Genomic DNA, 22,278 nt, shown 5'->3' with positions numbered 1-22,278 from the left:
TATAGGAATCTACAATTACAAGAGAAGGAAAGAGAAAAACTCCAATTCAAAGCTCTGTTTTTAACAGTATTCAGTTGGATCTAGTTTTATACAAAAAGAAATCTCACTTGTAGAGGTCATTAGATTGAAAGTGAGAAATCTTGGTTTATTTAAAGCTGTGTCATTAAACTATTGAGAAGATGAGAACAGAGGCTGGATAAAAGAGATGAATTTCAAGGAGATGCTCTCCTGGGAAAATTTAATAGAAATGAGAGATGGAATAAAAAAGATGTATGGCAGGCAGTGTTAACCACACAGAGGGAGAAAAGAGGAGGGGCTAAGAAAACAGGTAAGAAAAGAGAAGAAATAGGGAAAATAGCAGTACCTAGAGGCACTCTTAAAGTTATTTAATGTCTGTCCCTCTGAGACTGCATGCTTTGTAAGGCTTGAGTCTATTACCTTTTTTCCTCACCACTATTATCCCCAGTGCCTAGGCCCCAGGATACACTCATAAAAATGAGAATGAAGAAAAGAAACGAATGCAAAGCTATCACATGCAAAATAAACTAGCCTTGAACAACTGTTCCCCATAGAGGAATGATTTGTTTTCTTGGAGAACTGGTTAACTCATGTAATCTACACCCTGTGATAGGATATATTAGTTCTAAAAATTTTAAACACACACTCAAATTCAACACTAATTTTCCCACTGGATTGGTATGCAGATGAAACTTGCTTCTTATTAAGATATTTAAGAAATCAGTACTGTGTCAAACTAGTAATACTGAGCTCTTCCACTTAAGAATACTAAAGTTAGAGGGTTTTATGTTGCAGCAGAAAGTGTCGGCAAGTCTTCACATTACATTCATAATCAATACTATAAATGCCAGTTTAATTAAAGATGAAGAGAGGAAGGACTTTATCAAGAAGTTGTATGCCCTGGCTGGTGTGGTTCAGTGGACTGCGCACCGGCCTGCAAACCGAAGGGTCACCGGTTTGATTCCCTGTCAACATATATGCCTGTGTTGCAGGCCAGGTCCCCAGTTGTGGGCATGCGTGATGAAAATGGATTGATGTTTCTCTCTCACACGGTGATGTTTCTCTCCCTTTTTTTTCTCCCTTCCCTTCCCATCTCTGAAAATGAATAATTAAGATCTTAAAAAAAAAGTTTTTTATACTTTTTAAGCACAAGTTACTTTTGTCTCCTATTAAAATTAAAGGGAAAAACTTCTATAAATGAGAAAAAATATGGAAAAATTTCTGTAAATCAGAAAAAATGGGAGGCCAAGAACTTCTTTCCCGGTAGTACTGAAAGCACTTCAGTACAAATGCAACATACCTTTACAAGTCAGTGCTACAAATGCATGGAAATTGGTAGGCCCATCATGGCCCTAAGTAATTACATCACCAAGAGAGACTCTTACTTAAAAATAGTTTGATAGGACTTTAATCAAAGACTGGCATTGATGGGGTTTGGAGTCTGGAGATGCAGAAGTCAGCAAGGCAGGAGCACTAGTTGGTGGTTTTTATTTTTTAAAAAAGGAAATGTTTCAGGGTTGCTCAATCAGAAAACAGTCCTTGTGGGGCCTGGGAAGAGAGGGAGCCAAGGCAGAGCTGAGAAAGGGGCAGGCTCTTGCTTGCTTCTCAGAGGCGGAGGACAACGCCACAGTTCTCTTAATCTGCAGTGTGCTGGGCAAGAAATACAAAGCACAAGGAAAGATAAGAGAGAGCCTGCCCTTTTCTCCTCTCCCAAGATAACCCTAAGCTCATTATGTATGTCCAGAATGACTCTAAATTCATTTAAATTGGCTAGGACACTAGATTGTTCAAAATAACTGCTTTCCCACAGTCAAGCTGGGGCATCACTTTCTTTTCTGAATACATACATCCTATCTTGATATCACAAAATCTTAGAATTAAGAGGTGCCTTAAAGAAAGAAAGCCCCAACTTCTGTGTTTTCCTGCAGTGAGCCACAGAGGCTAAGAGTTTCTAAGGAAACCTTAAGTATTACATTTTAAAATAAAGTTCCTGGTGGCTTTTGAAGAAGGCACACAGATAATTTTCCCCAGGTATGGATGTCCAAGGAAAACAAGGCACACAACAGGCTTTGATCTAATTCCCGGCATCAACCAGCTCATCTTCAGTGTCCATGACAAGCTCAACAAAAGCCTACTTGGACGACCTCTAGAACGCTAAGGAAATTCACATGCTAGCCTGTTTAAAATCCTACTGGATGTGTTATACCAGATGTATATGATAGAGTATACAAACACCTCAGAAAATAGGGAGGACCTTGATAATGACTTAGTATCTTGGAAATCCCTCAGAAGGACATGAGAGATTCTCTGAGGGAGTCAAAGCCCTGTCTTAAGTTTAGACCACTCATCAAGATTTAGGGATGCAGAAGGCCAGCGGACTGAGACAAACCAAAGTTAACCGAGAACTGGGAATGTTGGAAAGTCAACACAGAGGATGAAAAATTAGGATGGTGCATAAAAGAAATAATGTGTCACATTCCCTAAAGGAGCCCACATGATGTCCCTAAAAAGAAGAACCAAGTTCAGGAGTGTCACCAAGAAGTGTGGATTAGCTGCTAAGTTCTTTTTGCTAAACGTAAGAACATACACTAGAGATCTCAGAACCCCAGACAAAATCAAGGGCTTTTCAATGAAGCCCAGAAGAGACCAAGGCCTGAGAGTACATACAAAAATGCCAAAACCTTATCTTGCCAGGACACAAGGTAATGAGAGAGGAGGCAATTGATGGTAGACAACTGAACTAGAAAGGATGGTCTGCACGCTGGGAATTAGGGACTTATTTATCCTTGGAACAAAAAAGATGAGGCTTCCTCTAGATGTGCTATGTATCTGAGGTACAACAAGGGTTTCCCAAGAGCAGACAGGCATCTGCATGAAGGAGCTTGGAAGGGCTGGCAAACTGGACAGAGCTGCTGAAGTGGTGTGAGCGTGTTTCTGGAGGCAGGTGAATATGCTTGGAAGCAGTAGGCAAACTGCAAATTGGTATTCTTCTTCCTCTTCAGTCTCACCTGGTCTCCCAGTGGGTGCATCATAACACAACACTCCCTGAGCTCCTGTCAGATGATCTGAGAAAGGCTGGCAGATCATACCCACTTTGCAGAGGAAGGAGTGTTGCAGAGCCCTGAGAAAGCTCATCAGCTCCTGGGCAGGCAGGTCTACTGACCCGGTGAAGTCAGAAGAGTTAACAGGCTGCCCTTTCCCCAAAGCTTATGATGTTCCTCTAAAAGGATTAATGGCCAAGCAGTGCTCTGGAAAAGTAAAGTCAATGGAGGAGCACTGTGCACCCTGCTGATATCAGTAGTGATGATAGACAGAGACCCAGGGATCAGAGACAAAGAAATCCTTGGCATCAACACCTTTGAGGGGACGGCCTAAAGAACCACTTATTATTTACCAAATGAGTTCCAAACTGAAGGATGTGAACACAGCAGATGTTATTAATTTGGCCTTTGCTAAAGCATTAGAAACAGTATCTCAAGAAATTTTACTTGGGAAATTAATTGAAATTGGCTTGGTTCAGTACACAATCGCTGAAGATTAAAAACTGGCTAAAGGATGACAAACAAAAGACAGTTAAGTGACAGTCTATGCAGTGAGAGACTTGAGGTCAACACCAAAGCCATTCTTGTCTAGGGGTTCTATTCACGGCGGAGGAAGGCATAAACAACTCGCTAATGAGATCTGCAGAGGACACTAAGCTGGGAGGTAGAGGGAGCCCATTGACACAGGCATAAAATTACAAGGCATAGTTCAACTGGAAAAAAATTCAGCTAATCTATCTTGGGGAAAACAACCCTAAACTCCCATTATATTCAACAGACAGGCAGGATAAGGGGCAGAAGCAGCATGTAAAAAGAGCTCTGACATGCTGTAATGTGACAGAAGAAAGAAAGAACGCTAAGGGAACATGAGGAGTGTGTTATGGGGAATGTAGCACTTCAAATTGCAGGCAAACCAAAATAAAGCAGAGCATCAGAAAATACGGGGTCTTGAAGTGAGGCTAGCTTTATCATTTAAAATGGGGAGCGGTCATTCTACACTGAAAATATTTTTTAATGGCTTCAAAACCTCCTATCTGGCAGGTGGTCCAGTTGTTCTCAGGTCTTAATTCATCTCGCTGGGGGTTGGCTTCTAGAAGACGGCACTGGGGTGCCATTTTGAGGCTCACTGATGATACTGCTCCAAAGGAAAACTCATAGTTCAGGCTGGCCATTGCTTCTACATCTTTATGGGGTCTGTACTGCCTCAGAGCAGTGCCTCATAGGCTTGGGGAAGCAGTCAATTTCTCTCCATTTACTCAACCTGCAACAGAGCAGTGACCCTGAAGCCGGTTTTTTCACCATCAGTCTGAAAGCAACGGCTCAACACAATTAGCTCCAGGCGGCTCACTGCTTTAGCAGGCAAGCATCTTGTTACCATACATTCCTTCAGCTCAAAGTGAGTACTAAACTAAAGAGGCTGTTTTCTTCTTAAAACCTAAAACTTAAAAAATTTCACTCTGTACGTGTACCTATTAAACATTAGTGCACAACAGAGCTACTTCCAACAGCACAATCAGAGAGCTTGTGGTGGCCTCACTTTTCCAGAGCAGCTATGCAAATTATTTTTGTGTTCGCCTACTGGCCAGAATTAAACATCCGCTAGTGGCAGAGTGAACTCAGGGCAGAAAACAGGACTCTAGATCTCACCGCACTGCTAAGTGCTCCTGCTACTCTGGGAACGCACAACCTATTTTTCACGTGACCACCAGATCAAGCTGAGCGCATACAGCACAGATTGCCCCCCGCCAATCCCACCTTAAGTATGGTCTAATCACTGTCCATTTCCCTACAGTAACTAGATCATCAAATAGTACTTAAGAGATGTGAAACCACATTTCCCATGATGGGTTCTTTCAGCCCAGTTGATTTAGTGATAACACAGACGGGGAGAGAAAAATGAGGAAGTGAGAAAGGATTAGAGAAACACCATTTACGGACTCCCTACCATATTATTTTTACTCACTATTAATGAGCCTTAAACCAAAGATACTGGTATTTTCACTGAATTCTTAGTGCTCAAGTATTAGGTCCTCAACTAGAGTCCATTGGGAAAACCCCACAAGAAAGAATCCAAAAAGCCGCAGCAGCCTGGCAAACTGATTTCTTAGTTGACATTCTGTGTGACATTGTACAGATGCTCTATCTATCAGGATGTGACATGGTGTGAGAGGCAAATGTCACATAGCAGGGCAATGTCCTGGGCTAAAGAGCAAGAGAAGTGATCTCAATGACATAGTCTGAAGTATACTTAACAATTTGCCCAAACTCATTCCTCCTCTAACTATAGAGCATAACCTGGCAATTACCAAACTTCTAAAACTAAGCAAGCACTAGGTCGCAGAAAAATGGCTGAGTGAGGCAAGCACCTGCAGTCACTTTGAAACAATAGATATATTTTGGTCAAGTTTAAGCAGTCTGCTGAGCTATCCAAGTCAGTTCAGTCCTTGCTCTGTTTCCTGGGAAGTCTGGGAATCACTCAACTACCTGCACCACCCAGTGACAGACGTCTCAGTGAGTAGAAGCCTTGAGGAATGTCGCTGGTAAGAAATATTGCTGAGCAGAATACATGTCCTTGGGGCAACCAGCCACAGGGATAAAGGACAAAAGTAAAATGTCACAGGGCTTCTCAAATGCCCTCCTGCCAGCTGTCAGAAGTGTGAAAGCAAAACTCATTTCCTAATAAATGTTTTCATTTCCTTTGTACATGACAAAAGGCCCAGAGGTGATAAATGGGAGGGTTGGGGAGCAGAGGTCTCTGGAGGTAAGAACCGGAGGCAAATGTCCTGCACACGTAAGCAGGGCTTCACTGTTAGTCCCAGGGAATGACGACAGCAGTGATGACAAGGGTATCTTACACAGTGGTTGATCTACAGAGAAAGATCATCTCTGATATATACCTATTATGCAGATTTTAAAAACAGAGGCCCAAGTGTACTTAATCAAGGTTTGACAGCAAGTTTGAGGTGAGCCCCTTTTCTTTTCGGGGGGAAAACTAATAAAAGAATACAAGTGTTCTCAGCATATTAGTTCTCATAACATTCTACTGCTCAGGGTTAGGCAGGACATTGCGGGACCGGGGAGAGCGGGGTCGTGGATCCCAATGGGTCACTTTAATGATTATTCATCTCACCTGGCCTCTGCGGCAAGCAGCTCATCATAGTGAGAGGATCTCTGATCGTCATCCTGCCGGTATCTGATCACTGTGGCCAAACCTTTGCTGACAAGGGCCTCAGCAATGTTTCTGCAACAGAAAAGATAGGTCAGTGAGCACTAGAGGTGCATATGGGACTCAGTCAACAGAAATAATAACAATTAGCACCTGGAGGTCTTAATGCGTCCTGGTAGAGGGAGGGAGAAGCTGAGGACTTTAAGAGCAATGAGCTACTAAGCTAGAAATCCAAATACAAGATGGAATAACACAGTTCCCTATCTCAGCATTTTTTTGTCTAGTATAGTCAGATGCTGTATCAATCTATACATAAAAACGAGCAGAAAATATCTGTTAGAAGCACACATTAGGCCAGGCTATTTACAGAATGTTATAAACAAGCCACTACCCTCAAGAAAAGTCTGCTCTAAAACATCAGATACACAGATTTTAAAAAAACATAAAAAGCATGACCTAAATTTCTTAAAATCTCCTTTCTAGCCTATACTATAACTAGAAAATGTCTTGTTCCAGTCTGGCAGTGTTAGAAACACTGGTTTAACATAGCACTCGGCCTGCTTCTCTTATCATCAGCATTCCTGACTGCGGCTCTCCCACCCAAAGGGGAGTGCAGAAGGTAAGGCTGTGAATGAACTGGAGGGTAGTGAGGGTGGGAAGAAAGGTACTGTGGTGGAATGAAAGTTCTTTATGAAAATGGCATAAAATGGAGGAACAAATAAAATCTGAGATGACCAGCTTTGGAGTAATACTCCAAACAGTCCTTTCAGGACTATAGAATATACAAATGAGAACCCTTTACAGTTCTCAATGCGTTGAATTTTCTTTCTTTCACCAGAATTAGAAAGAGGCTCCACAATGAGTGACCTACATCTAACTAGAGAAAAGTGCATTGGACGTGACTCTTGGACAACTAATGTCTCATATCTGCATGCTCACGACCCATCCTGGGAACGGATCTTGATGCAGAGCAACCAAACCGCAAAAACAAATTTTCAAAATTCACCTGTAGCAGGTACTGGAATTTAAGAGGCACGATATTATTGGGGGAGAGTGGTGGTTATGTCTTTCTTTGTGTCTGTCATAATTACATGAGTGTCCCCACTCAAACCATCTGGTTAGCTGCCCTTTAGGGAGGGGGTATGCTAAGCAATAGACTACTGTACCATATGCTATGAATTAGTGTTGTTTGGAAATGGAGTTAACCCTTAACACACTGGTGTTCTTAGAGACTCAAACTTTGGAGATGCTGGGAGATGAACTAACCATTTCGTGTGCATGTTTAAGCCACTTAAGCAAGGGTTCTCTTCATCAAAACCCAGGGACTTACTTTTTTAAAAGTCTAGGAAACAAAATAATATGTGCAGGAAGGGGAAGGAGGAAAAGATGCTGTGGCTGATTCTCTTCTCGTTTTGTGCCCCTCTGCTGCCTGTTTATCTACTGCCAGCATGATATTAATATCTCCAAACCGCCACGGAATTAGCACTTCTCAAAATCCACTCCCACAAAGAGGCTGCTCTGCTGGCCACCCCGTCTCCTGAGTCACTGCATAAGCATGCTGGCAAACGCTGTCTTTAGCACAGAGTTGAGTTTGGCAGCACGGAGAATGCCAACAGCCCCAAGTCAGCAGATGTAGATATTGATATATGGTGAAAATTTAACTAAGGGTGTCACCATGAAACCCCAACAGGGCAGCAGAGAGGCTCCACCCACCGAGGAGCCAGAGAGAAGACTGGGGGAACAGCTCTACCTGTGACAGGCTGAGAAGTTTGAGCGATTGGAAATGCCAGAAGAACAAAGACATACTGCATTTGTTACTGCATTTTGAATTACTGAGCACTGACATTTTAAAGTCAATACATGGGGTCTGCAGGATAAAGCTGGAATGACAAAGCAGGAAAGAAAAAATTCACACAAACAAGCTTCTATCTGAAAAGCAAGAGAATATGAAGCAAAACAGCACAAATGTTTAATGATCCACTCCCGTTAATGCTGCTCAAATCAATTCACAGAATTGCTGAATATTGGCATGGCCAGCAGAGAACCAAGGGCACCATAATCCCCTACCCCTTCATGGCTGTTGCCCTCAGTATCCTGTCAGCAAATGCCCACAAACCAGCTAAGGCCTCAGATTCCCAACTCCCCACCCTGCCTACTCTCCTCCTCTCCTTTCTCTCTGAAGCCATATTCTCTTAGTTTCATATCCCTAATTACAGATTTCTCCTGGAGGAACAGTTGTGGCGCCGGTGCTTAGCAGTAAGGAGAGTAAAAACCCATGAAATAATGATAACAACCATCATTACCAGGCATTTACTATGAGTCAGGCATGTGAGAATCACATCACATGTATTTTCTTCTTGATGTGGCTCCTCTACGACAACCCCCTCAGCATCTATCTTCTGTTATCACTGTGAGGGCCGAGAGGGCAAGGCGGCCTCATTCTTGCTGTGTACCATAGGGACCAGCACCACACTTGGCATAAAGTAGACAGTAAATATTTCCTGGATGAACTAATTTAGTTCATTTAGGATAAGTAATTTTTTAAATCTGGCCAACATCACAGCACATTCTTATAATTTTGTTTTAATACATCCTGAAAAGTTTGAGCTACTCTCTGAAATCAGAACACCTAATCATTTTGGAAATATAGCACTGAACATTATTTATTATCCTAAGTACATATTAGCCAAGCTGGCAGAGAATAGAATTAAGGACAAAAGCTTTCTAAGTATGCCTTACCAGCTTCTGTCTTTATCCTCTCCATTATCTAAGACTTGAATTTAAACAGAATGAAAGAAAGACAGAAAATGGAATTAGCCTAGATCCATGTACTTGACTTCTCTCATTCATTTCTTTTGGCTGCTAATGAAAGGTCAGGAGATTTCCCCCCAGGCCAAAGATGGCTCAGAAACCAACACTAGTATGTTGATCATTTGCCCAGTAAGAAAAGAGAACATTAAATTACATGCCATGACATTATGCTGCTTTAGACAAATTCAAAAGTTCTGCTTTCTTGAGTGTATCAGTAATTCCACTCCAATTATACATGTCTGCCTCGAATGGATAATTCACAGTCAGCATACAAAAAGGGCACATACAAAAGGAAGTCGAACAGGAAGTCATCTCTCTCTGTATCAGCTAGAAACAAAGAAAGTTAGTGCTGGGATTGAACTGCTTCTCCAAACTCAAGGAGAAATTTAGGTTCTGTTAAAAGCGAACAGTTTCCATTAGATAAGATCAGATATTCCTAATATAAACACAACCAACGTAAGTGTCACATACAGGCCTTCTCAAAACACCTCTAGCATTTGAAACCTTCCCCTCCCACTCGTTTCCACAGCAAGCGGGTTGTTTAATGAGCACGTACTTTCCAATAATAAAACAGCTTTGAAACTATGGGGTCCTAATATTCTTCCAACATGGAGAAAAGGTGTTCTATGCTCACACACGAGAATACGATTCATTAAGTAGATCTCATTTATAGTACATTATAAATGTCTTACCACATTTTTGTCAGCCTTCCCCATTCTTAATCCCCCTACCCCAAGACTGGAAGTAACAAACAATATATTCATACATCAGATAATTGTTTAAAATTACCTAGATTACTTAACTGTGTGTGTGTGTGTATGTGTGTGTGTGAGTAACTTTGGAACAATCTGAACTTGCAGAAAAACTGCACATACTGTATGGGGTACATGCCCTCCATCTCTGAACAACTGCAGGGTAAGTAACCAACCTGGTGTGTGCCATCACCCCCAAATACTTTAGTGTGCATTTCCCACAAACCAGGATATTTCCCTATGTTATAAAAAAAACCAAACAATGAATAGAACCAGGATATCAACATGGACACATTACTACCCTACTCAAAATCTGCCAATTGTTCCAATAAAATACTTAGGAAAAAAAGGATCTAGTTCAGAATCAGGTGTTACATTTAGTTTTCCTATCTCCTTAATCTGGCACACTTCCTTAGTCTTTTTTTCTTCCCTTCCTCTGTCTTTCTTCACACTTTGAAGAGTATAATCCAGTTATTTTGGTTTGTCTGATGTTCCACTGTGATGAGGGGCAAGTTATGCGTCTTTGGCCGGAACACCAGAGAGAGAGAGCTGTATTGTTCCCACAGCCGCCTATGAAATGATGTATAACTTACCATTCATGTCCACTTTGCTCACTTGATCAGGATAGTGTCTACCAGGCTTCTCCACTGTAAGGTTACTCTTTTTCCTCTTTATACTTAATTCGTATTTTGAGAGAAGACACTTTGAACTATGTAATTTTCAGCAGTCAAGCTCCCAAGTTATTCATTTATTTATTTGGATAAGTATAAACTCATGGAATCTTATTTTATTCAAAGGGTTATAATCCACTACTATTGTTATTTATGTTGATGCTGAAATCGTTCCCAAACTGTCTAGTGGGAACTGGGTCGAGCAGGTTTCTATGTCCTATGGACATGTCCCCATCATTCTCTGAGCACTTCCTGATTGCTGGTACAACACATTTCAGGCTGCTGTTTTCTGTAGCTCTGAAATCAAGCATTTATCTAAGTTGCCCACATTTACATCATTATTTCTATGCATTTATTTCTATAACTCTTGAAAACCATGTGTAGCAGTCATGAAAATGTGCCTCTCAGAGCTCTGACTGCAGGAAGCATAACTGACTGACAGTCCCAGCTGCTGTGCTCAGAAATCCATCACTGTTTCAGCCAAGGTTATGCTTCCCACCAGCTGCTCCTAGCCAATGAATGAGCGCAGCAGAGGTACTAAGGCAGGCCAATTGCTGAGACCTTGGACTCCTGTGATGGGCAACTTTGGCTCTAGGACTCCTTGTCAGCTTTGCAGAAACTCTTAGAACTAACTGCCCCACAGCTTCGATTTTTTCAGTTCAACCTTCCTTCCTTGCCTCCCTACTTCTCCAGAGGGCTAAGGCCCACAGTGCAGTCTGATGAGTCTCCCAGTCTCATCCAGATCCCTGAGAAGAGTTTTCCCCAATTAATCTCTTGCACATCTAGTCCTACCTTGGCGGCAGCTTCTTAGAAAACCTGGACCAACATACCATAAGTTCACACACATATCTACAATCCAAATCCAATATTGCAGGGTTCACTTTAGTTTTTTTCCTTTCCATATTTATCTTTCCCTTCTCCGACTGTGAGAAACCTGGCTTGCATTATCCTTCATTTTTTACTTACAAGAAAGACTCGTTTGCCCTGGCTGGTGTGGCTCAGTGGTTGAGTGCTGGCCTGTGAATCAAAGGGTAGCTGATTCAATTCCCAGTCTAGGGCACATGCCTGGGTTGCAGGTCAGGTTCCCAGGGGTGTGTGAGAGGCAACCACACATTGATGTTTCTCTCCCTCTCTCTCTCCCTCCCCTCTCTAAAAAATAAAATAAATATAAAACTAAAAAAAAAAAAAAAAAAAAAAAAAAAAAAGAAAGAAAGAAAGAAAGAAAAAGAAAAAAAAAGAAAAGACTCCCCTATGTATACACATATCTTTACTTACTCATACATTCTGTGACTTCAATGATTTGGTGCCTAACAATAGAGTTAATTTAAAGAGAATACACTACTTCACTAAAAAAGGACCTGGGTTAAATGGATAAGTATTTCAAAAGAGCAGGCATAGGATATAATACCATAATACACACACACACACATCCTTCATTTTCCATCTGAACAAGGATAACAGATAACTCGCAATGGCTCTGGCTCACAGATCTCCATCTAGCTGTTTGAGCTTAACATTTTTCCACTTAAAAAACCATTTACATTTTATCAGTCACTGAGGTGTCCATGGAGATTATAAAAGCAGAATATTTTCCTTAAGGCAAATATGCACATGAGCAAATATTCAGAATAAAGCAAGCCCATAAAGAAATGCCTCTACAGTCTATTTCAGTCAAGGTTAAAGGAAAAGGGCTGAAAGATAATTAACAGCTCAGTTCATTCATAACAATATATATCATCATCTATAGCAAAGGTACCTATCTCATGCGTGCATACCTGTACAAAATACATATACTCCCCACATCATTTCTTTACAATAATTTCAAGGCTCTGGGGTCAAATTTCATAAACTGAGCACAAAATACATTCCATGACTATTTACTATGAGGGAACACAGACCCAACAAGACATCGGGCATGCAGCCTGGGCCTGTCACCTGTGGCCCTCAAAGACTCTAACGTTTTGTGATGGAAAACTGTTTCTGCTTCCTTTTCAGACTGGCTGTCCCTTTGCCACAAGGACAGGCTTTCTCGTAAGTACTGGGATGGAGATCCCCAGCTGACAGGGTTCCAATATTGATTTCTAACCTACCAGATGGCTCATCTGACTTCTCAGCTATACAGGGATGTTTTACTGTGGGGCTGAACCACAGGGAAGCTTCACAATGCTGACGTCTTTCTTTGCAACTAGGTTAGAACAAGCAAGGAGGAAGAGGTCACCACAGGATTCTGTAAGAAGGTAGGAAGCCAGGAAGCCTGGAAACCTCTTTCTTCAGAGTATCAGGTCCATACTCACATATATGGAAAATGTGGGCTTTCTACCCTAAAATATACTAAAGAAATGGGAAAATGATAAATGGCTCACAGGCCCAAAAGCCTTGTTTCTCTACAGGGTCATATGAAGACCTCTAATATCCATGCTCTTTGAGGCAGGAACCTGACAATTTCAGGCTTGAGTTTGACTTGGCTTTTACAGACTGACAAAATAAAAGGAGAGAGTGAAATTCTAGATGAGCAGAATCTGCAGACAGTGGGCAATAAAAAAGCATCTTTTATTAAGTTACTGTTTTCAACCAGGCCTGAAACTAGGAAAAAGTCCTACAGAGTGACAGGCAGCTTCCAAAAGCTTGTATGATGACACCTCCAAGGAGTCACACTTGACCTCTCCCACCCAGTGTCTTCTATGCTCCAGTCTTCAATGACTGAGTTCACATGAACCTGAAACTATGATTTCCCCCCATTTTTTCTTAAAATACGCCCAGGAGGTGCTTACCATATAACCACGCAGCATATGTAGACCAGAGATTCTGTTTTAGAAGCATTAATAATTAGAAACATCTGAGGTGGCACAACATCCTTTATAGATTTACTAAATCTCTCTCGTACTGTCTTCCCTATTTTTTCACTTCTCCCTTCAACTAATGTAAACTTCTTAAAATAACTAATATCTTTTTAAAAAATTGTTTTATTCTTAATCTGCTCCTTTATCTGTTTAACAAGTCCTGTCACCAGAATGGCCACCAGAGGATCTGCACAGCGGCTAGGGTCTTGCCCAGAATGCAAGACAGACTGATTTAAAACAAAGAGGAAGATTCAAATGTCTCCGTATCTCTAGCCAGGCTCTAGAAACCAAAGCAAATTGAGGGGGGAAAAATCAATGATTATCAAGGGCTGTATTAAAGCACACAGAGTCTTAGGGCAGAACATCCTCGTTCCAGGCTCTGAGAACCAAAGGTACCTGCTTTTGACAACCCACCAACACAGCTGTGGTTATACAGAACATAAGACATAGCACAACCCAAAGAGAAGCATGGCCCCAGAAAGCCAGACTTAAGGATAGGCAAGTATGGAATAGGACTCAACTGAATAGCCTTAGAAACAAATTAAAAAAAAGGCACTCTTCAGAACAAAACCTCCCAGTAAGTTTAGTTTATATTTAATGAACACTCAAAATATGTACAGGTTCTAAACACAACTGTTCTTTTCATGAGAGCATTTTCTAGAGACTGGAGTTGAGATATGAAAATCAAGAACTCTGGGGAACAATAGACTCTGCCTTCTCTTTGCATTTTAATGAATCCTAATCATTCTTCCTCATGGAGAGGGGGATGTGAAAAGAAAACAATGAACACTGACATGGACTCAGTCTAAAGAACTCAAAAGGATGCATGGTTCGAATGAAACCAAAGACGACCCATAAATAAAACTGGCAGAAAGGAGAAAGGGAAGAGATGGGGTGTTGGGAACCACCCCGCCTGGTTTCAGAAGCTGTAAACCCCATGGCTAAGGGTGAGTGACAGACCTTGGGACCGTAAGCCATTAAGGAGATAAAGCTTATCTCCCTGGCAGGGGTGCTGCCCCTGACCACTTTTACTTCAACCTGCTTGGCCCCGAGCCTGACTAGTTAGCCAATGATGGGTAAGATTCCTCAAGGGAGGGACGACCTAAGACAGGCTTGGTCATGAAGAGGCCCTCAGGGAAGGACTTGGGGGGCTATAGAAAAAGGGGGTGATGGACACTCGCCCCTCGGCTTTGACATAGCCTGAGCCCTCATTCTGTCTGCAAGAAGTCTCCTAATCTCTTGGCTGCCTTACTTCCCCTGCCTGACTTAAGCCTGAAATAATGACAGAGGGCGGTGCAGTCCTGTGCTGGAAAGGGGGGCAGGTTCCCCAGGGTGATCAGGCCTAAGAAAGAAGACATAAAACCCTATGAAACCTGCTTTACTAAGAATGCCCTCAGTTTTCTGATAAGGGTCCAAGCATGAAATGAGTTTGTTTCCCAAAGTTTTATAGCCCTTTGGCTAACTGACCCTGACTCAGAATAAGCCCTCAGAGTTCTTTGTATGTTATCTATTGTTTGATCCTTACTGCCTGACAATGATTGATGAGCTTTACCTGTATTCCTGTGCAAATTGAACCCAATAAAAGCCCATTGTGGAAAAGGCTCTTGGCCCTTCTCCTTTGAGAGATCGGCCACCTTTCCTCCCCAAGCAGATCATGTCTTGGTAGACTGATTTTCATCTGTGGTGGATGGGGGGCTCTGCAGGCAAAGCTCCCCCACAATGGGGGAAAGGAGAAAAAAAAAGTCACCCCATGAAACAATTACTGCTTTGTAGAAAGATAAACTCTTGAGCCCCTACAGCACACATTCATCCAAACTTCATCATAAATAATAGTCTTATTTATGACTATTTATGACTCAGGCTTACTCCTGAGCCCTGACAAAAACCTCTCTGGCTTCAGAGAGGCCATGTCCCACTGAGCACCAACAGTACTCTTTCAGTTTGGGAAGAAAAGAAATAAAACCAAAGATTCCTGCGGAGCAGGTTTTAAAAGTGGGTGATGAAGAGATGTCACTTCATACTCAACCTGTCAAGAATAGCTAATTCTCTACTCTCAGGTAGCTCTGGGCCATATCACAGTCATTACCTTATTTCCACTCATCCCTACCACCCCTTGATCTCCTGAAAGGAAAACTAACAAAGAGCAAAATACGATAGAAATATAGAGTAGTCCCTTATCTGAAGGGGACATGTTGCAAGACCCCCAGTGGATACCTGAAACCAGGGAGAGTAGCAATCCCTGTATGTACTGTTTTCTTCCTATATACACATACCTATTATAAATTAGGCACAGTAAGGGGTTAACAACATAACTACTAATAAAATAGAACACTTAAAACAATGTACTGTAATGAGTTATGTGAAGAGGTCACTCATTTCAGGAGAACCCTTGAAGTCTCCCTACAATCCCTACAAGCCTTAATGCTTTCTGGTGCAGCACACTGCTATCAATCAGAGCACATTTTCTGGCCATGCCTTCCACCCACAGACGTAATGCCTTTCCACCTTAACTAAGCACTTATCATGCACCACGGCTGTTAACTTTTGCAGATGGGGGTGCAACAGCAAAACTAGCACAACTTTATTTTTCCTCCTTCATACTTTAAGTGATAGAAAAATTCATCCTTACTATTAATCTTAGCAACCTCAGCATAGGCTTTTTCTCCCTTTTTCTTATTAAGTGGAGAACTTTCACCTTTTCACTTAAAGAAAGCACTTGAGGGTTTCTCTCTGCTGTGTCCCAACTGCCAGCCATCACCACTCTTGCGCTTTGGGGCCATTATTAAGTACAATAAGGGCTACTTGAACCTAAGCACGGCGATACCATGACAGTGAATCTGATAACCACGATGGCTATTAAAGTGACTAACGGGCAGGTAGCACACACAGATAGCGTGAATATGCCAGACAAAAGGATGATTCACATCCCAGGAGGGATGAAGTAGGACAGCACAAGGTCTCATCACGCCATTCACAACAGTGTGCAATTTAAAACTTATGAATTGTTAGTATTTTCAGACCATTGTTGACTGTGGGTAACTGAAACCACGGAAAGCAAAACTGCAAGTAAGGGGGACTACTGTACTTGGAAGAGGTAGAATCAAACACCTAACTCTCTTTATAACTCTAGCTAATAGAGAGGATAGATAGGTCAAAGCGAATTTAGAAAAGGAGGGGGAAGAAGCATAACACCAAAGAGCTCCATCAAATTGTTATACTTACTAAATAGATAATTTTATTCTGCCCCCAGGATTTCTGCAGTGCTGTAATCTTATTGCCACCTCTTATATGATACTTTCATTTATTCAGCAATATCATGGCTTGATAAGACAAGGAAAAACTGGTGTTATACTCCATTATGCCAGCTCCTCTCTGAGGATCACTGCACTACCAAGTCAACAAAATACTTGAGGAAGTTAGGACAATGATGAACCTTGGCTATATGTATAAGGAGCACATTAAATGTAAATGGTAAGAGAACTATGTCACCTTCAAATGGCTAATATTTCCCCTGATCTCCAATACTCAAAATAAGACAGAAGAAAAACAGTGAGGAACAAAACATCTGTTTCAGAGACAGACTGCATGAACTCATCTGAGCCTCCCTTTCACAGCAGGGCAGAACAGGGGCTATGCACTCAGGTGACACTCCGTCTATTAGACACACGTCTTTCCCAGAAGGAGACAAATAGAGCCTTCAAAAACAATTAATATAATCAATTCAACACTGGATATAGCTTGAAGAAAGCAAACTGTCTAACTAATATGCACTTCCAATCCAGCCAAACTGGTCCACTCATTGCTAAATATGCCACACAGTTCCAGTTCCAGCTATTTGCAGGACATGTGAATCTGCATGATTCATCATCACGTAAAACTCAGCATTTCAAAAATAAAACTCACTTCTTTAGAATAAGCTTTTCTGAAGCCTCCCAAATCAGCTCATTCCCCTAACATCTCTTGTTAGGACCATCATATTCTCAGTCAGCTAGGCCTGATGTCTCTCTCATTCCCATATAAAATTAGGTGTCAAAACTTTAAATTCAAATCTCCAATGTCTCCCCAACGTCTCCCCAACAAATGTTTTCTATTCTTTCTCTCTACCCCAGTTGTAGCTCCCACTAACTCTCACCTGGACTCCTCACTGCAGCTTCCCTTACCTGGTTTCCTTGCAGTGCTGACCAAATACTGCCAGCTTGATCCTCATAAAGCACAGGTCTGGCAAGTAATCCTCATTCTCAAATCTACCATGATCACAGAAAACTTCTTAGGCATTTTCCAATATGAGACAACATTAAGTTATCATATATGCAATGAACATGATAAAGGGGAAGGAGAGAGGGAGGAGACAAGAGATGGGGGAGGAAAGAAAAAGAGAGAGAGAAGGATGGATGGAGAGGAGAGGGTTAGGGGAGGAACACAAACATTTTTTGAGCACTATCCTAAATGCTTTACATTTATTAAACTATTCAACGATCACAGATTCCTGACGAGGTAGGAACTGTTATCATCCCTATCGTACAGATGAGAAACTTGAGGCACAGAAAGGTACAAAACCTGTAAGTGACAGAGCTGGAACTAACAAGGAAGGCTATGTGTAGAAACCTGGCCTTTCAGCAATGAAACGGTCCTTTCTAATAATCCTACCCAACCCCATAAACATCTGATGACAGAACTATTTCTTTGACTTTTCACTTAAAAGACAGTTATAGATTTAATGAAGATCTACTGGGTGTGTGCTATAGGCCAGGCACCGGAACACACATTAACCTAATCCTTTCTAGCAATATAAGGGTGCTAAGGATATGCTAATTCTGTACTCTGACAAAAAAGAGTAAACTGTTTCAGATTAGCCACAAACAAACCTGTTAGTAAGTGACACAGCCACAATCAGAAGCCAGATTTTTAAAATTCTAAATCCACTTTTCTTTTGACTAAGGGCCACAAATTACAGGGGAATAGACTATAAAGGCATTCTACAGTGGATCCCTCACATGTCTCTAACCCTATTCCATCAATCTCTGTTCAATCTTCTGCTTAGTCTGACCAGTAACTTAGCTACCAATCAAGCCTTGCATTCTCTGCATCTCTATGCCTTTGGCTGCACTACTCATTTGGCACTTACCTTTTACTTCTGTATATTATTATCTTCCTTTGTGTACATATCTTGTCTTCCCAACTAGATCATATTCCCTACTGGTCCAAAAAGAGCCCAATACTTAGTAGGCACTCAATAAATATTTATTGGCTAGCTGACTGATTTCACACTCTGAGTTCCCAGAGGGTTCTGTGGGCTGCTGGATGAAAACAAAGTAATAACTGAGTCATAGAATTTTTGAGCAGAAAGAGTCCGCGGAGATAAAATAACCCCAAACCTTCCTCATATAAATGATGACAGACAGAAACCCTGAAAATCTTTACATGAGTTGTCTACAGAAACACAGAATGACACCATCATAAAGGGCATCTCAGATCCTTCTGATTCTCATCCTGTTTCCCTTTATTATGCTACTGTCCTTTTAACATTCTATAAAACAGGAATAAATATATTCTGCACATGAATTATCCAAAACGTCATTAATAAATTAAAATTTTATTGGATCATTAAAATCCATACCATATTATAAATCTGATCACTCTAAAACTACTAATAATGCCAGCTAAAATCCATATTAAGCATTTAATTATAATAATTTGCTTGCCTTCTAAGGATTCTGGGGGAGGGGGAGAGAGTATGTGAAAAGGTCTGATGACTTTCTGCTCTATATTCTAATGCAAGGTAGAAATGATCATTGTAGACATGAGTGTGTTTTCTCTTCATCCCTTATTTCCTATTCTTTTCTTTCCTTTGAGGGAACATTTTACAAAAGAGCAGTGTGAAGAGCGTGATACAGGTTTGAGGAGAAAACACCCTCAAACATCTCTCCCTCAGTAACAGTGGAGGGAATGAACTGAATCTGTACAGTCAGCAGAGGCTCCTTCCCCTCCCATCACCCCCGGTCCCTCAATCAAGTCACTGACCTGGGAGAGGTCCTGTGACAAAAACTGATTATAGTCATTCCATAATTTTGTGCATCACATGGTCTCTATATGTGTTTGAAATCCAAGTATCCACATGTGAAACAGTGGATTGATAGGTAGGAGACAACTGCCAGCCCCCCTTTCTACATAGGGTAATATCCTATTGTTGGAGATTTCACTTCTGTATTTCACTGTGCAAGATGAAAATCATCAGACGCTCACCCTTGCCCCTGACCTGGCAGCCAGTGCACAGACACACTGACAGTGGCTCTGCCAATTAAATGCTCCTGCTTTCGGAGTGAAGCAAAGGAGAGGAGGCAGTCAGAATTCGTTACAGGGCGTCCTGCCCCGACCGAGTCAGGGCCTCTGCAGGTGATGGTGTCCTTAGGCTATGCCTAAGTAAAGACAATTATTCGCTTCCCGCTTCTTGGCCCTTTGGAGCCGCCCTGGTCCCCATCTATTTTCCAAGTCTGATACTCCATCCTTAGGTCAGTTCTTTCAGCCTCTCAAAACTTCCCAATCTATCTTCTTCTTTAGGTAAGTCAGACTTCTTGTTGTCCAAAACACCTTAACGGATTTAACTGACTCTTTTATGAGGTTGCGTTCTTGAGGGGGGGTTTTGTTTGTTTTTGTTTTTTTGTTTTGTTTTTACAAAGTCCCAAAGCATGGGTTACACAGGTCAGAGTTTTCTCTAAATCAGGAAATCTGGGAGCCTAGGCCTAGGGTGCGAGGTGAATGCCATAGTAAGGCTTCCAGAAATTTTCAGGCCCAAGCACAGCATTCCTGTATTAGCCCAATGGCACCCCTGTCATAGGGTCCAGAGCAGATGGTAGGAAAGCACTTAATCTTTAACCTTTTGCTTCGGTACTTGGCGTAGAAGAAATGGGAACAAGGTCTTATCTTGCCCTATCACCTCACTACTAGCTGAGTAAGAGTGATTACAGTGTGATCTCTACCAAAACACTTGACATTCAATGAGGTTCCCTAAACCAACCTGTAATCCAATAGTTCTGGCCACCCTTGCAAGTAAAATGAGAAGTGTAAGAGAAGATGAGCAGTGAAGTAAGAATGGCCTTGAGGATTTTGCCACTGGGTGAAGAATAAAAGACAGTTTAGGAATATCCATGATCATACTGAAGTGTGGAATATATGAAGGTGAATATCTGAAAGTCAAGAAAACATGTATTTATGTTTTTACAAGGATCCTACTACATTCAAGTGTAGGGATCAATTGTATGTGCTTAGAAGGGTGAATGAACAAGGTAAGTATGAAATAGGTGTGTTGTATTACGAAAGAGATTTTCCTAGTTATTTCATTTGCGTCTCTAAACAAAAATGATGCCTCAACTATACTTATCAGTTACAACATTACCTTATCTTCAGGTACCAAAAAAAGAAAATTTTAGTTCAGTTTATTTTGTTTGCTGTTTGCTTTCCAAAAATGCACATAAAGGAAACCAAACCAGCCCTGGTGGCATGGCCCAGTGGATTGAGTGCCGGTTTGTAAACCAAGGGGTAACAGGTTCAATTCCCACTCAGGGCACATGTCTGAGTTTCAGGCCAGATCCCCAATAGGGGGCGTGTGAGAGGCAACCACCCACTGATGTTTTTTTCTCTTTCTCCCTCCCTTCCCCTCTAAAAATAAATAAATAAAATGTTTAAAAAGAGAGAAAACCAAACCAACTTTCTTTTTTTAAAAAAGACAGTCACAGTGTGGCAGAGTTTTTTAAAAAGAAAGGTCCAATACAAGACATTACCTCATACTAACACTTTAATAGGGAAAAAAACCATCTAAATTATAAAAAATGACAGAATACAGTAAAACAGATGAATAGGATAAAACAGAAACATTAAGAATAGATGTTGATCAATTCTCCTTCATCCAACAAAAGAGAATTACACACAGCATTTATATTTATTCTTCAATAGTGAAAGCCAGTTAATGTTTCCCACTTCCTCCACCAGCCCTTTGTGGCCATAGAGAGCAATTATGAGCTCATTTCATAAAGAACTCATAGCACAGAGCAGTCATTCAGGGCAGAGGATCTGGGTTCTTATCCCAGCTTGCTGGTTGTTTCAACTCTTGTAAGGGCACTAAGTCTGTACCAGTTTCTGAATATGTGAAATGAGGGGTAGATCTAAATGCACTACAAAATGTATGTTCCGCCTCACATACATTCTAATCTAATTTTTAAAATGAACTAGGATTGCCACGGGGTGAAGAATAAAAGCCACTTTAGTAATGTCCATGATCATATTAAATGTGGAATATATGAATATATCATATTAAAGTGATATATATGTATGTGGAATATATATCTGTGCACACAACACAAGGGTGGTAAAGGGTGGGAGGCCAGGTTACTTAACAAATTTATGAGAAAATATTCTTTTCAACTCTTCATATTTATTCTCTTCAACTCTTTAATGTCCACAATTTCTTCAAGATATAATGTATTAACCCAGTTCTCTAGAAAAGAGGAAGGAAGAATTAGCAAATAATGGATGTATAGGATATTTTCTACCATGGAAATGACTAACGTGCTAATTTTTTGATTCTTCACTGGCTAATTCCTTCTACTTTGGCTAAGTTCTTTATTCAAAGACAAAAAACTGACATTTCATTAGTAGAAATGTGTTTAAAGGACTGATTATGCCCTGGCCAGGTAGATTGGCTGGTTAGACTGTGGTCCCAATACACTGAGGTTGCAGGTTTGATCCCCAGTCATAGCACATTCAAGAACCAACCAATGAACGTTTAAATAAGTGGAATAACAAATCAACGTTTCTCTCTCAAATTTAAAATAAAAAACACCTGATTAAGAGTAGAATTGACATTTAACATGGGTTTATTCCATTCCTTGTACCTCCGTGGTAAACTAGGTTATGTAGACCAGGAAGTTTACTTCTGTATGTTTCTTTTCACTGAAAATAGTGAAAAATCAAACTTGCTTTCAC

The 22,278-nt window shown here is 41.1% G+C and overlaps 1 protein-coding gene across 1 annotated transcript in view; it reads right to left on the bottom strand.

Moving 5' to 3' along the window:
- The window catches only part of SND1 (staphylococcal nuclease and tudor domain containing 1), a 424,177-nt gene that overhangs the window by 189,202 nt on the left and 212,697 nt on the right, over positions 1-22,278 (bottom strand). Inside the window, exon 13 of the mRNA XM_024554944.4 lies at positions 6,190-6,300. Coding sequence (XP_024410712.2) covers positions 6,190-6,300 — 111 coding nt within the window. The remainder of the gene's footprint in view (positions 1-6,189; positions 6,301-22,278) is intronic.

This window comes from Desmodus rotundus, chromosome 6, assembly GCF_022682495.2.
Source record: "Desmodus rotundus isolate HL8 chromosome 6, HLdesRot8A.1, whole genome shotgun sequence".
NCBI lineage: Eukaryota > Metazoa > Chordata > Mammalia > Chiroptera > Phyllostomidae > Desmodus > Desmodus rotundus.
The sequence above is the reverse complement of the archived record's forward strand: the minus strand, read 5'-3'. Positions and strand labels throughout refer to the sequence as shown.